The 14,105-nt window shown below is 34.9% G+C and overlaps 2 protein-coding genes across 3 annotated transcripts in view; one reads left to right on the forward strand and one right to left on the reverse strand.

Moving 5' to 3' along the window:
• Positions 1-8,119, forward strand: LOC104589353 (serine carboxypeptidase 1). Its single transcript, XM_010247645.3, has 14 exons — positions 1-895; positions 996-1,141; positions 1,666-1,742; positions 1,933-2,055; positions 2,408-2,510; positions 2,607-2,644; positions 2,728-2,829; positions 2,965-3,045; positions 3,142-3,384; positions 4,582-4,647; positions 4,747-4,865; positions 6,471-6,584; positions 6,829-6,874; positions 7,660-8,119. Exons 1-14 carry the CDS (start codon positions 753-755, stop codon positions 7,741-7,743), a joined length of 1,485 nt encoding a protein of 494 aa, XP_010245947.1. The 5' UTR covers positions 1-752; the 3' UTR covers positions 7,744-8,119.
• A 3,852-nt stretch (positions 8,120-11,971) lies between these two features.
• FHY1 (Haloacid dehalogenase-like hydrolase (HAD) superfamily protein) overlaps positions 11,972-14,105 on the reverse strand; it is a 34,187-nt gene continuing 32,053 nt past the window's right edge. For both annotated transcript variants that reach the window (XM_010247648.3, XM_010247647.3), the window contains exons 6-7: positions 12,456-12,543; positions 11,972-12,254 (exon numbers count right to left, since the gene is read on the reverse strand). In XM_010247648.3, the coding sequence (XP_010245950.1) occupies positions 12,101-12,254; positions 12,456-12,543 (242 nt within the window). In that variant the 3' untranslated portion in view covers positions 11,972-12,100. The remainder of the gene's footprint in view (positions 12,255-12,455; positions 12,544-14,105) is intronic.

A 14,105-nucleotide genomic window follows, 5' to 3' on the forward strand; every position in this document is an offset into this window, starting at 1 on the left:
ACGTGTCTTAAGGCTTAAAGGGCTCCACGAATCACGAATTCACGATAAGATACTGAATTACTGATCTTCAGACAAATCACAAATGGCATCTCTTGGCTGAAGGACTCATTCTGTCACTCAAGCTCAATACAATGGTGGTCCTCTGAGTCTATGACCCGAGTACTCATCATCCAGGCATGTGGCCACGAGCCACGGGTGGTCAATGGATGAGAGATGCAGCCCCAATCCAAAACGTGATTGTCTGTTCCGCAATGAAGACAGGAAATTCTCACCTTCCTTGAAGGGAAGGATGATGTTGAGAAAGAGAAAGGTCTGTCTGTACTCTGTAATATCCAATTAGGTCAGAACAACTCGACATTCCTTTCTTCTGTTTCATTCTGTTGCAATTTAATCCAAGCATGATATGGCCATCTGGGTACTTATCGCACTGTGTTACCTTGCACGCATCACTAATTAATTGGAGTAATTAAGTTACGACCCAACCATCTGCAGTGATGGTGCTGTTCCTGTTGCTTCAAACTTCAGAGTAAATCTTCAAGTTTCTTTCGTTAGAAATTGCCTCAAAAGGTCCTTTAGGGACCCTCGTGCTTCCATTCTTTCACATCAAATTGCGTGTTCTTGACTCACCTTTTGCACCCTTAAGCAACAATCCACTGAACCCATCATCGATTTTTATCTATATATACTGTTTCAGCCCTGAACCCCACCAATTGTCCAGTTGACTCTGTCTCTTCATCTTTTGGACTCTGGCCATGGCCACGGATAAAGTCTTTCTCTGTCTTGTATTAGTTTGCGTGTTCCTGAGATTTGAACTCATTGGAGCAGCTCCTGAAGGTGCTCTCATCACAGAACTTCCTGGTTTTGAGGGCACTTTTCCTTCCCAGCACTACTCGGGGTAAGATGAATTTCATTTGTTCTTTTGTTTTATTTGGGTTTTAAATTGTTGATGTGAAATTTGTGGTTTTTTTTTTTTTTTTCTAATTCTTGTTTTGAAGGTATATAACCATAGACGAGAGTCATGGTAAAAAGCTGTTCTACTATTTTGTTGTTTCGGAACGGAATGCGTCGAATGACCCTGTTGTTCTCTGGCTTAATGGTGGACCGGGATGCTCTAGCTTCGATGGATTTGTGTATGAGCATGGTAATCATTCTTTGACAATTTTCTTGTTTCCTAGTAATTTTTGAAACTGGACTGGAATTTTGTTTTATTTGTAGTCTGAAGGTCCTTAATGCTCAAATTTACCATTCCTCTGTCCATCAAGTAATGTATGCTTTCTTAGTTGTTTAAGGGTTGTTAATCTGATTCGGGAGAATTGGTGAAGATCCCTTTTAATCTTACAAGTCTTCTTAGATTGACGATAACATGATGAAAATGAATCCATGACGGTACTGTTCATTTATGATTAAACTTGAGTTGATTTTGCATCTGGGTTGTACAATTCAGTGCTGCAATTCAGCATAGTTGAGACATGCTGGGATTTCCTTAAACTGGAACTGAGAAACCATTGGGCCGCTTTGGTTTACCCTGCTGGTTTTGATCTATCTGTTAGCAAGGACCTTTCTTTCCACATCATTTTATGTCCCAATCCTTTACTTGGAGAATTGAGGTTGTTTTCTGTCAAAAGATCAGACTGACTTGTCATAGTGTCTGCTCTAATTTTGCAGGTCCATTCAATTTTGAAGCAGGAAGTACACCTACAAGCCTTCCAAAATTGCATCTTAATCCATATAGCTGGTCAAAGGTTAAAATTTTATTTTTGTTTAGACTAACCTCATTTTGTTTGTTCCATTAAATATGAGTGTCAGACTTCATGAACTATCTGTGTTTGATCTTGATGATAAAAAAGAGTTCATGTTTTAGGAAACTGTTGTTTCTATACTAGAACAATCTAAAGAATTTCCAATCTCTCCTCATGGATGTTTGCATTTCAGGTTTCCAATATTATCTATTTGGATTCACCTGCTGGAGTTGGATTGTCTTACTCCAGAAATAAGACTGACTACCGGACAGGAGACTTAAAAACTGCATCTGATACACACACATTTCTCCTCAAGGTACTCTTCTAACAAAATGGTGAAGTTTTATGCTCTTGGGGGGGGGGGGGGGGGGGGGGGGGGGGTGGGCTGGACCCTGTCCATATCCTTCAATTCTTTCAGTGCATAGTTGACGAAACATTATTTAGGGTGGTTAATTTGAGACAGATACTGTTAAGATATGCATTTTGATTAAACAATTATTACAAATTTGGAAATTGGTATTAAAATTATACATAGCCATGCCTTTGTATTCTCTGATCTGTGGGTTGAACATGTTGGACAGCTCTATACATTGCATTTAACACTTATGTCCTGCTTACTAACATAATGCATACCTGAAATGGATATATTTCCGTGACTTTCTATATAGTGGTTTGAGCAATACCCTGAGTTCCTTTCAAACCCATTTTTTATTGCTGGTGAGTCATATGCTGGAGTGTATGTGCCTACTCTTGCTTCTGAAGTTGTGAAAGGTATCTTATTCTTTAAGCTGATTTTATGAACCACTCTATTTTATTTATTTATTTGTTTGAATTAAAACTTCATGCATAACTTTAGCACTCTTGCAGGAATGAAAAAAGGATCAAAGCCGATCCTAAACTTCAAGGTATGACCTTTTGTCTACTACGCATCTTTAGTATCAAATCTGGTTATTGCTTAGTCAGCTTGAATGACATTCATTTGATACAGGGTTACATGGTGGGAAATGGGGTCTGTGATAATGAATTTGATGGTAATGCTCTTGTACCATTTGCACATGGGATGGGCCTTATCTCAGATGAATTTTATGAGGTGGGTAGAACAATTATTATGACATAGTTTTTATTATATACTTCTTAGTTCACCATAATAACTATATGTAACCTACTAAAGAACTATGACTGTTGCTCTGAGAGTCATGAACAAATTGACGGTACAATTGTGCAGGAGGCCAAAAATGCCTGTAATGGAAGCTATTGGAATTCGGCCACTGCAATCTGTGAAGAAAAGCTTGAAAAAATTGATAAGGTGACTTCTTTTTAAATTGTCAAAAATTTTCCATGAGCTCAAAACAACTTTATCTTTCATTGAGGTACAGAGTGTTAATATCTGATTTATATCCAGGCTATTGCTGATCTGAATATCTATAACATCCTTGAACCCTGCTACCACAGTCCAGAGGCAGCAGATGAAGCAGCTGGCAACATCAGGTTGCCATATAGCTTCCGGAAGTTAGGTGAGACTGAGAAGCCTCTTGCTGTGAGAAAAAGGATGTTTGGCCGTGCTTGGCCACTTAGAGCTCCCATAAGAGATGGATATGTTCCAACGTGGCCACAGCTAATGGACAGTGGAAATGTTCCATGCACTGTAAGTTTCTTATATTTAATATCTTTTGGTTGCTTAAAATATTAATGGAATTCTATAGTCTTTCAATGTCACAAGAAAGAACTCAAACTCAAGACAGTGGGTTCAATCTTTTTTTCTAGAAGAAAGTAAACAAGAGTTTCCTTTGGGCTTAGTTTAGAAGGAGTACAAATACAAATATGTACTATGCAAATACATAGAAAATAATACAAAATATAAGGTTCTGCACTCTACAAATTTGTATTTGTACTCCTTCCAAACTGAGCCTTGATGTCTAATTTTCCTAAAAGAGGATTAAGAACCCAGAAAGTGCTAAACCAAATAGAAAAACTGACACCATGCACAGTTTATAGGTTATTCTGCAATCTTTATCTGATTAGCATGGTGAATCAAATCATGAGTTTTGTACCTTTTCTTTGTATTTTTTTTTGTTGGAGAAAACTTGATATAGTTGCTCTTATTCTATCTCCAGGAATCTTCCCCATGTCATTATTTAATGCTTCAAATCTTAGTCTCATATATCAAGCATCCATATTATGTACTACCAATTGCTTTTACAATAAACCTTTTCTAAGTTGAGATCCTTTTTCATTTATGACACTAGAACACCTTTGGGTGCATTTTATTGTTATCCTTCTACCATACTAGAAACATTGGCATCTTTTATCTTCCATATATATTTGCAAGGCCTAGACTCATCCATTTATTGGATTAGAGTTGTGAACCTTTGGTCTTCCATGAGTAGTTGCTTACTGGTGTTTGTTTTGTTTCCATGAAACCACTTCATCTTATTGGCTGCTTTAGATTATTTGTGATGGCATAAACATAATTTCTGGGTTGTAGTTAGTATTAGTGAAAATTAAGCTGGACTAGAAAGATTTAAGTATATTAACCACTTAGATTTTCATTTCCTTGTTCCAGAATTGGGTTTCAAGTGTTTTCTCGACACCTTTTCAACTAGGCATGCAAGTGTATATGTGAAAAGACTTGGCTATTAACCCAACTTAGAAATGCCCCATTTATTGATAATAGGGATTGCCGATTAACAAAATAACCCTAGCTCCATATTACATTCTTGAAATCTATGATGAATTTATTTTTAGTCAACTGGATTATGAATAAATGGTTCTTGAATTTGTTTGTTCTCTCTCTATATTTTCTTAACATTATAAATTTTCATCAAGAATTGTTAAAATGTAGGACGATGAAGTAGCAACTTCATGGTTAAACAATGAAGAAGTCAGAAAAGCAATTCATGCTGAAGAGGTAGAGTTAAATATTAAATAGTAATTCGTCTCCGTTTCATCATCTACACATCAATTTTGAAAGCAGTTATTATATCTAGTGATTTTCTGTTTATTTCAGGTATCGGTGGTCACATGGGAATTATGTACAGGGAAGATTGAATATTTTCATGATGCTGGAAGCATGATCAAGTATCATAAAAGCCTCACTGCTGGGGGATATCGGTCTCTTATATTCAGGTATCTTGTAAAGAAAATCCATAGCAGAATTCCTGATGCCAATTTGTTTAATTTTGTACACAATGTCAGTTTCTCTTTCACCAGCGACAAGGTGTTCCATCTTTGAATTGTTATACTGCTATGGTCATACCCATGAAAGCCAATTTACTTATCCTAAGTGATTTAGATGATAGCACAGCTGAAGAAAGATCCAATTAGAATATATAACTATTTTCATCCTATTGAACAGAGTGGAATGGCGGAACAGGATTCATGTCCATATAGTTGCGACAAAGCTTAGTTTAGTTAGTTGAATTAGCATATTACTAGTTAATGATGAATTAAACAGCATCCATGCCAGATGCCACACCATATTTTGGGAAGAAGGATCCATATTGCATGTTTACATAGACAGTTGCTATGTATGATAATTCCTTCATTGTTCATCATCAAAATCAATTGAATTTTTGGTTATATTTTAAATGTGATGATAAAAAATAAAGCCTGATAACAGGAAGATAAATCCTATATGGAGTTACACACAAGACACATACTATTAACTTTTCTTAGCTATACCACTACTACTGTAAATTGGGTTAAAATACCATGAATGAACCCCCTTATGTTAAATGGTGAGCAGAGCCTATATTAATTTAACTGGTATATGGGTCTAGATGTTTAGAAATCCAATAAATATGAACGGAACAACTGTCAAAAACACTGAGAAAATGAAAAAAGACAAACCAACGGCTCCAAAGAATTGACATAAAGTGACTCATACTTTTAGACAAGTACTTGAAGATTTGAATATAAGGGAAGAGAAGAGTTTGTCTTCTATTTGTTGAGGCAAAGGCTTCAATACAGAATTTTGATCTCACAGTTAATTCTTCTTGGAGAGATTATATATTTAAAATTATACTTACATGTTAATGTGCTTCTAGTTATACATATTCTATCCTTGTTGATTTCAGAGGATTAATTTTTCTTTTATTAGAGAAGTACTTGACCACTTGACCACAAGGGAAGAGAATAATGTGTCTTCTATTTGTGGAGATAAAGGCTTCAATACGGAAGTTTGATCTTTCAGTTAATGTTCCTTGGTGAGATGGTGAGATTAAATATTTAAAATTGTACTGGACATGTTCATGTGCTTCTGCTTATAAATACCCCATCCTTGTTGATTTCAGAGGACTAGTTTATCTATTTTTATTATGTAAACACTGCCAACACTAATCTTCAAGTATAGATCAAGTTACCTTATTTAATTCATTTTAGTTCTGAAACATGCTGAGAGAAAATTTTCTAGAGAATGTACTCCACGCCAATACCTTTTTGTGATTGCTATTTTAGATATGCACCTAGCATCAGAGTTTTTATATTATTCTATTTGAACCTTTCCTCTGGTTTGGGACCTTTGGGCATGCTTTACTGCTTATGTGATTGTTATGCTTCATTGCAGTACACCTTTGGAAGTGTTTATTATCAAGAATCCCATACTTGTCCTATTGCTATTGAGAGCATGATGATAAAAGCCTTTTTTCATGTGTGTAGTGCCTTTTATTTTGGCTTGTATTCTCCTGTGCTAATATATCAAATTGAGATCGTCTCTGTTTGTGCAATTGGCAGTGGTGACCATGATATGTGTATTCCATTCACTGGGACAGAAGCATGGACCAAATCACTAGGATATGAGATTGTGGATGAATGGCGACCTTGGACTTTTAATGAACAAGTTGCTGGGTATGTTTTATCACTTCCTCTTTATAAAAAATTGAGTTGTTCATTCTTTAATTATGAAAGATGAAAATGGTGCACAATAGCTTTCATATTGAACCACTTTGTATCATATCAAAACTGTCAAATTGTGCTTGTAGTTTAAATTTGATCACCAAATCAATGTATGCTCATAAGAAATTATGCTAATTGCCTATGATAATTCATATGATTAGGTTCTCTAACAATTAGAATATTTGATCTTTTGCAGGTATATCCAAGGCTATGATAAAAACCTTACATTTCTCACAATAAAGGTCTGTACATGCAAATTGCCTGATTCATTATCTTATATTGATTCTCCATAAAAAAGGCCATTTCTCAGTGCTTGTCCCAGCAATCACTGAAGACAGGCCTATCCTCTGGCATTTCTAGCATTGAGGTTTTGCCATTACATCAAGCATAGGCCCCTTATATGATTCTCCTTAAGCATAGAAGAATTAAATTCTAGCATTTAGTGTCTTCATTGAATATGGATATCTTTTTTTCTGCTTGATATTACTAGATATAGGTATTATCTTCTCTTTTAGAGTAGGGGTCAATGTACTTTATGTGGAAATTTGGAGAGAACTGTGGACTTCCCGTTTTCAGATTAGGTTACAAATTCGGCAGATAAAGGATTATTATCCAATATTGGTCCCTGCTATCTGGGGTCTTAGTAGGGGTTAATGGCCAAAGATTTAAGGGACCACTCTCAGATAAGGTTACAATATTGATACCTGCTATCCACTAAGTGGCCACTCTTTAACTAAAACCCATGTTCTCATGCTTGTTAGCCCAAAATTTTATCATTGCACCAAACAATGACTCCTTCACAAATTTCTACTGAAAATAAGGAAATATTTTGGAATTATTGGCATATTTATAAGCAATACCACTGACCGAACATTTTAAAGAACTGAAAAGTAGATTTCTGCATGTTCACAATAAAGAAATGAATAAATATATCATTATTTAGAAATGCTAAAGTAATTCAGTCTCTTGTCCAATTTTGAGCCTTTATCGTCCAATGTTGTGATTAAATTCCTTTCTATTGGTGCAGGGATCTGGACATACTGTCCCTGAGTACAAGCCACAAGAAGCATTAGCCTTTTATAGCCGTTGGTTGGAAGGAGAAACAATATGAAAGAAACTGTGAAAAAAAATTCTTTTTTGAAAATTTTTTTTCTTTTTTTTTTTTTGGGGGGGGGGGCAGTGCACTAGTCCCTAGCTTTCCACTTCTATTTCCATCTTCTGTGATGTCTTAAGAGAACTTCATTAATAAGGCTATTACCCAATGTTGGTCCCAGCTATCTGGGGTCTTGGGAGGGTTAGACTGAACAAGTCCCAATCTTTGGCATTTTTTTTTTTTGCACAAAGTGGCCATTCTCATACTTGAACCAGTGCTCTCATGTTTGTCAACCTAAGATTTTACCATTACACTAGTACTGGCCCCTAGAACTTTATTAACAAGGATATGGCAATAAAACCATTATTTTATGATAATCAGTGGATTTCATGTCTAATTTGTAAGTTTGGAGTTTATGTGCACACATGTATTGCTTGCATTGTAGTACCTTGTTATTACTTATGCCACATTTTGGTCAAATACTATGCTTGAAAATGTGGGAAAATCATCTTCTATTCTCTCTTCACTTAATTTCTCATTTAGAACTAATTAAATACAAGGATTCTAAATAAAATATTGACATATATTGAAAGCCTGATGAAGAAAGATAATATTAAAATTTAAAAATTGAACTAAAACCAAAATCGTTGAAACATTAAGTGAACTTGTTATCTTTATTCTCCTTTTCTTTTTGCCTTCATTCATTATCTTTTTTATACAAATTGCTTTATCATTTTGGTGTCAAGTTAGTTGGCTGGAAATTATAATTAGGCATTTTTTTGTTAAGATTCAGAAAAGTGCTCCTTCACAAGAGTAGGAGCTTTCAACTCAGTAGATTGGTATCAGACTATAAAGCCCAGATACAAATAAACATAATTATTACACAAACATGGAAAATGAATACAGGTATACGACTCTCCATTTCCGAAAATTTTGGATACGGATATCCCATGTAATATGCTCAATTATATCACGTGTTTATGGTTTAATTTGAAGCTCAGTATCATTACTTAAGACATGTATTGCCAAATTAAACTAAATTTCTAGCATGTGGAGATGTCTTTATAGTATAATTTATTAAAAACATACAATGTGATAATGTCTTTATAGTATAATTTATCATAGGTGTCAGTTTGGAAGTAATTCCAATATACAAAGGTTTCAATTTGAGGTCTAAAAAGGCTTAAAAAAAATGGAGATCTAAAAGGAGACATGGGCTCATGACTTATTTGGAGCAGGTGGGCATAGAGCACCTTGTGAAGAAGATGATTGAGTTGTGGGAAAAGGAGACATGGGAGGCTAAATATGGGGGATAAAGTAGTAGGCCCCAACACAAAAGAAGAAGAGGGCCTCCTCAAGCAGCTTTTGAAGCTAAACCTAGGGGAGAAAGTAGCCCCCAACGTAGAGGAAAAGGAAACCCGAGTAAGAAGTCTCATAGCATACAAAGCATCCCTCTCTTGTAATTAAAGTTTCATAGTTTCAATAAAGTTTGTTGTTATTGATAAAGGAAATACAAAGCAGCCCCACGACAATGAAAATGCCCACCACAAAGACGATCAATGCACGTGTTATTGAGGAGGCCTTAGCTATAGTACCTGCAAACGTGATTGAAAGTGTTGTTGGTGCGGAGGCTAGCGTTGGAGAAGCCATGAACATGATTTTTAAAACCTGATCGGACCGGATGGTTGGACCGAAAAAATCAGGACTGATTCTGTTTTTTCCCAAAACCACTGATTTTGGTCAGAAAACCACTGAACCGACCGGTTAACTGTTCAAACTGTTCGAACAGTTTTGACCGCATTTCAATTTTTTTAATTTTTTTTTTATTTTTTGTCAGAATGGGGACCCCTGACCGGTTTGGTTGCCGAGTCGGTTTTAAAAACCATGGCCATGAAAGATGTTAGAATTGTGACGAGGGGTGAGGGGTACAAATGGGTGGAGGTTATCTCCTTTGTTAGTGATGAGGAAAGAATTGCCAGGCAAGGGGTGAGGTTAGAGAAAAGATGGCATCACATCGCATCGCAAAGGTAAATATAATTAGAGCAAATGTTTTAATTTTTTTTATTCATATAAATAAAAATTAATTTCTATTTTGTCAACTCTATACTTACATCTGATATTTGACTTTCCAAATATAATATAAACTATATTTCTGTTAGAGGACATTTTATTGATGAACATTGCCTTTTACAAAAAAAAAAAAAAAAATTAAGTTATACAAGACTTGAATGATCACATACTTGCCTAGTAATTGTTGTAAGTGTATAAAATACTTTACCTATTTATGGAATCAATAATACTAGTAATAATGATTCAACAATAAATATTTTAAAATCTCATCTAAAGCTATATTTAAATGATAGATGTCCATGTCACATCTTGAATTTATATATTCAACATGCTTTAAATATTATTTTTCATTATATTTCTAAAATTAAAAATTGCATTATGTATATTAAAAATTCCAATACAAGAAAACAAGAATTTAAATATTTATGTAAAAATATAGAAATTTTGTATTAGATGTTCAACATAGGTAGAATTTCGCCTATTTTATGTTAGAGAGTTGTATTTTATATAAAGTTATTCTTACTAATTTATACAATGAGAAAATGCCCCATACTTTTATAATCGTTGATGATTGGGAAATTGCAGTTTGTACAGAAGATTTTTTTTAGAATTTTTATGATACAACTAATCAATTTTTGGATGCTTATTTCCCAACTTCTTGTATTTTACTTAATCATTTATTTATGATTAATTTTCAAAATATAAAAGTAATTTAAAATTTTAAAATATAATTGATGTAACGGAAGTTAAATTTAAAAAATATTAGTTTTCAAAAGATAGTTTAGATGTTTAATTTAAATCCTATTGTGAAAATATAAAAACTAAAATTGGAATAAAAAAGATGAAATTAATAATTTCTTATTTGAAATGTACAATTTATATGAATCTCATTATTAAGGCATAGGAGAACTTGTACATGTGCAAATAAGAAGGAAAAAATCAGTTATCACTCCATCATCAAGTTCATTTGTTGAACTTAATTTTTATCTACAAGCTAATTTTACTAATTTAACAATTTCCCTCAATTCAAAGGAATTAAATAATTTTGATATTTTAGCCAGATGGAGTGAACATGGAAAAAAAAAAACTTATTCAATTCTTGTTGTCATGGCACATGATTTAATAACCCCTTCGGTGTCTATAGTTCCATCGGAGTCTTGTTTTAATATAGGTACTTGAGCACTAGACAACAGAGAAGCTGCATGGATGATGAAAGTTAGGAGATATGTATATGCTTGAAGAAATGGTTGGATATTGAGGATATACTACAAGATCAAGGACATGACACTTCACCTAATGTTTCCCCAAAAGCAGATGATGTAGATCAAGGTCAAGAAGATAGAGGTGGGTTGAAGAAAATACTAAAGTCAATATTTTTTTGTATACTCAGTAATTGTATTTGCATTTTTAAAAACTATTGTAAATTTTGTTTTCAATTTTATTTAATAGTTATTACTTATTTATATTTTTTTCAATACCATTGTAAATTTTCATTTTCAATTTCATTATTATTTTATCTTTTATCCCAAATCCAATATTCTGTTGTATTTTTTCAACTTATTTTTTTTACTTTGTATTCATTAAATTAAAATGAAATAAAATTTCTGATTTTTTTACAATTTGTTGTTTATTTTGTATTTTGTTAAGTGTTTTTTTTGTTAATTTTTTATTTTCCCAAAATTTGTGTCATTTTTAGACTTTACAAAAAATGAAAAAAAAATGAAAAAAAAAAACAAAAAACAAAAAAAGACCTAGCCCAGGTTCGGCCTAGGCCCATGGCTCAGTCTATAGCTCAACCGAGACCAGGCATGTGGCACAACCATGCCCTACATGGGCCCACCTAGGCTCGTGCTGTGAGCCATGCTAGTACCGACCTTCTGGGGTTCTAGGCAAGGCATGTAGGATCCACTTAGGCCTGCATGTTGGCACAGCATGACCCACTTGACCTCTAGTTGCAACACCGGTGATGGTGAACAAAATCATTGTTGCCATCTCCATCGCCATTGCTAGTCACTATTGCCGCCACATACCCCTCTTCTTCTTCTTCTTCTTCTTCTTCTTCTTCTTCTTCTTTCCTTCCTTTCTCTCTCTCTCTCTCAGCCACCTTCTCACTCTCTCTTCTCTAAATCTCTGTGTGTGTGTTTCTTGCTCTAGTATTCTAACCCAAGAGCTGAGATGTAAAATACATTATATATTAAGTGTTTAACCAAGAATTATAATCACTCAAGCATGAAGAATATATCAAAATCAAAATTTTGGGATAGCTTTACAGATCATGTGGTGACGGACAAATTAAGACAAAATTTCATGTGAGGTTGGGAAGATCCTCATCTTTGTAGTCATCTGTTGATAAACTGGTCTCAATTCCCAGTGAAGAGAGATCTTGTTCAAGTGAAGCTGCATCCTTGAAATGTAGACCAACAATCCCAGCATTCATCGCTGCCTCAACATTTAGCATTCTGGTAATGATCACCCAAGAATAAATTAGATAATGATCAATGAGGAAATAGTATAATCCTTGATCCTGTCTGAGACAACTATATTCTAGAAAGGAGCAACCATTTTTTGGTCGTTAAAGAGTGACACCGACCTGCTTCCAAACCCCCAACCCCCCAAATAAAAAGTAATCTATGGTTTTTAACTGATGTAATTTAGAAGACCTGTCATCAATGAAAATACAGTTTGATGGCTCTACTTTGAGACGCCTCAGTACTTCCAAGTAAGAATCAACTGCAGGCTTCCGTTTCCCTGTAATAAAAAGAAGATAGCTTATCCTATACACAGGAACAACCTATAGATAATCTATATGGCAGATTTCCTACTCCAAAAACTAAAATTTGCATTCAGAAGACCACCTGTTAATTTGTTTAGGTCTACCAACAGATTATGTGTTGAATCAAAAGGAATAAATAAATAAAAAATATTTGAAAGTTAAGGTTCTCGCGAAAGAGGGCAGCATTGTTGATAAGTTTCCTGATGAGCTTCAAAGGTCGATTTTATGCTCTCAGCTTACATATAATCTAAATGTTTATGTTGAGTGAATATCAATTCAAAGGTAGGGAAGAAAAAATATATGTCATTGATGTAGTATTGTGATTATATAGATAGAAAATGGGGGAGGGAGGGAATGTCATTCTTATAATGGAATTCCCATATTACCAAATATTGATGATTAATCCACACTGGAACTTGTTAAAAACAGGAAGTGCTTAGCATCATAAGCTGCATGGTAAGTACATTTTCTTGAACTTCAACTGAAAAATGAGAGAATGCATAACATAAGAGCAAAAATGTCAAAATGAAAGTTTTAAATCTCTTGTGTCTTTTTGTATTTATTGGAAGTAAGGGTCGTTTGTTTATTTTACAAGATATCCATAGTATTCAGCCTTATCATCTGATTTGTCTAGATATATTTCATTTATTATGTGAAGTTTCATAGTCATAGATAGGGATGCTTTCAGGTTGGGTTCAAAATCTGAGCCTAACCCAATAAGATGGGATGCCAAATCTGGTCCAACCCACCCTACAAATGGCTATGGATGGGTGGAGTTTGGCATTGAAGGTCTGTTTGGAAGATGTCATATGGCATTGTAAAGGAGGTTGGGGAACGTTGAGAGAGGTTGCAGAGGGCATTTCATACCTCGGATCTGGGTATCTCATGATTTTTTATCCTGATCCTAAGGCACCGCATGCCCCTGAAACACTGCTCTACAAACACTTTCTCGGTCACACACTCGCCCAATATTGAATGTGTGGCTTCCAAAATTGCTACACATAGTTGAGCAAGTCTTCTTTGGGTCTTTGTTGAATGTTGCACAGGTCTGCCATGGTCATGCGCCTCTCTAAGGTAAACCATTTGGTGACGAATTTCTTCACTAACTCGTCACAAGAGTTTATACTGCCTGTTGTCAAAGTTCACAAACCAAGAGTATCAGACCTTGTTAGTGACTTAGAAAACTCACGTACCTTGAGGTCCATCCAAGGCAAAGGGACCCATGGAGTCCTCGAACTTGCTAATTCATTCCTAAGGGCTGCCATGCTAGCTGTTGTACAAGGACCACTATTGGGGAGGGTGATAGCCTATTGGATAGAGCTGTAAAACGGGTCGTGCTGGGGCACATGGCACTAGACCTGTTCATGGGCCGGGTGGCCCGACTTCAGATTGTTTCTTCAACCAAGAAACAATATCAAGAACCTTTCTTGATCAATTCCACAAGAGGAGATTGAGCTGGGTAGAGATGGCAAGAATAGGAAAGAATTCTATAGGTTGTGTTATGTAATTGAGGAATTCGCCCCCTTATTTATAGCCT

Source organism: Nelumbo nucifera, chromosome 1 (genome assembly GCF_055504915.1).
Source record: "Nelumbo nucifera cultivar China Antique chromosome 1, China Antique-T2T, whole genome shotgun sequence".
Lineage (NCBI taxonomy): Eukaryota > Viridiplantae > Streptophyta > Magnoliopsida > Proteales > Nelumbonaceae > Nelumbo > Nelumbo nucifera.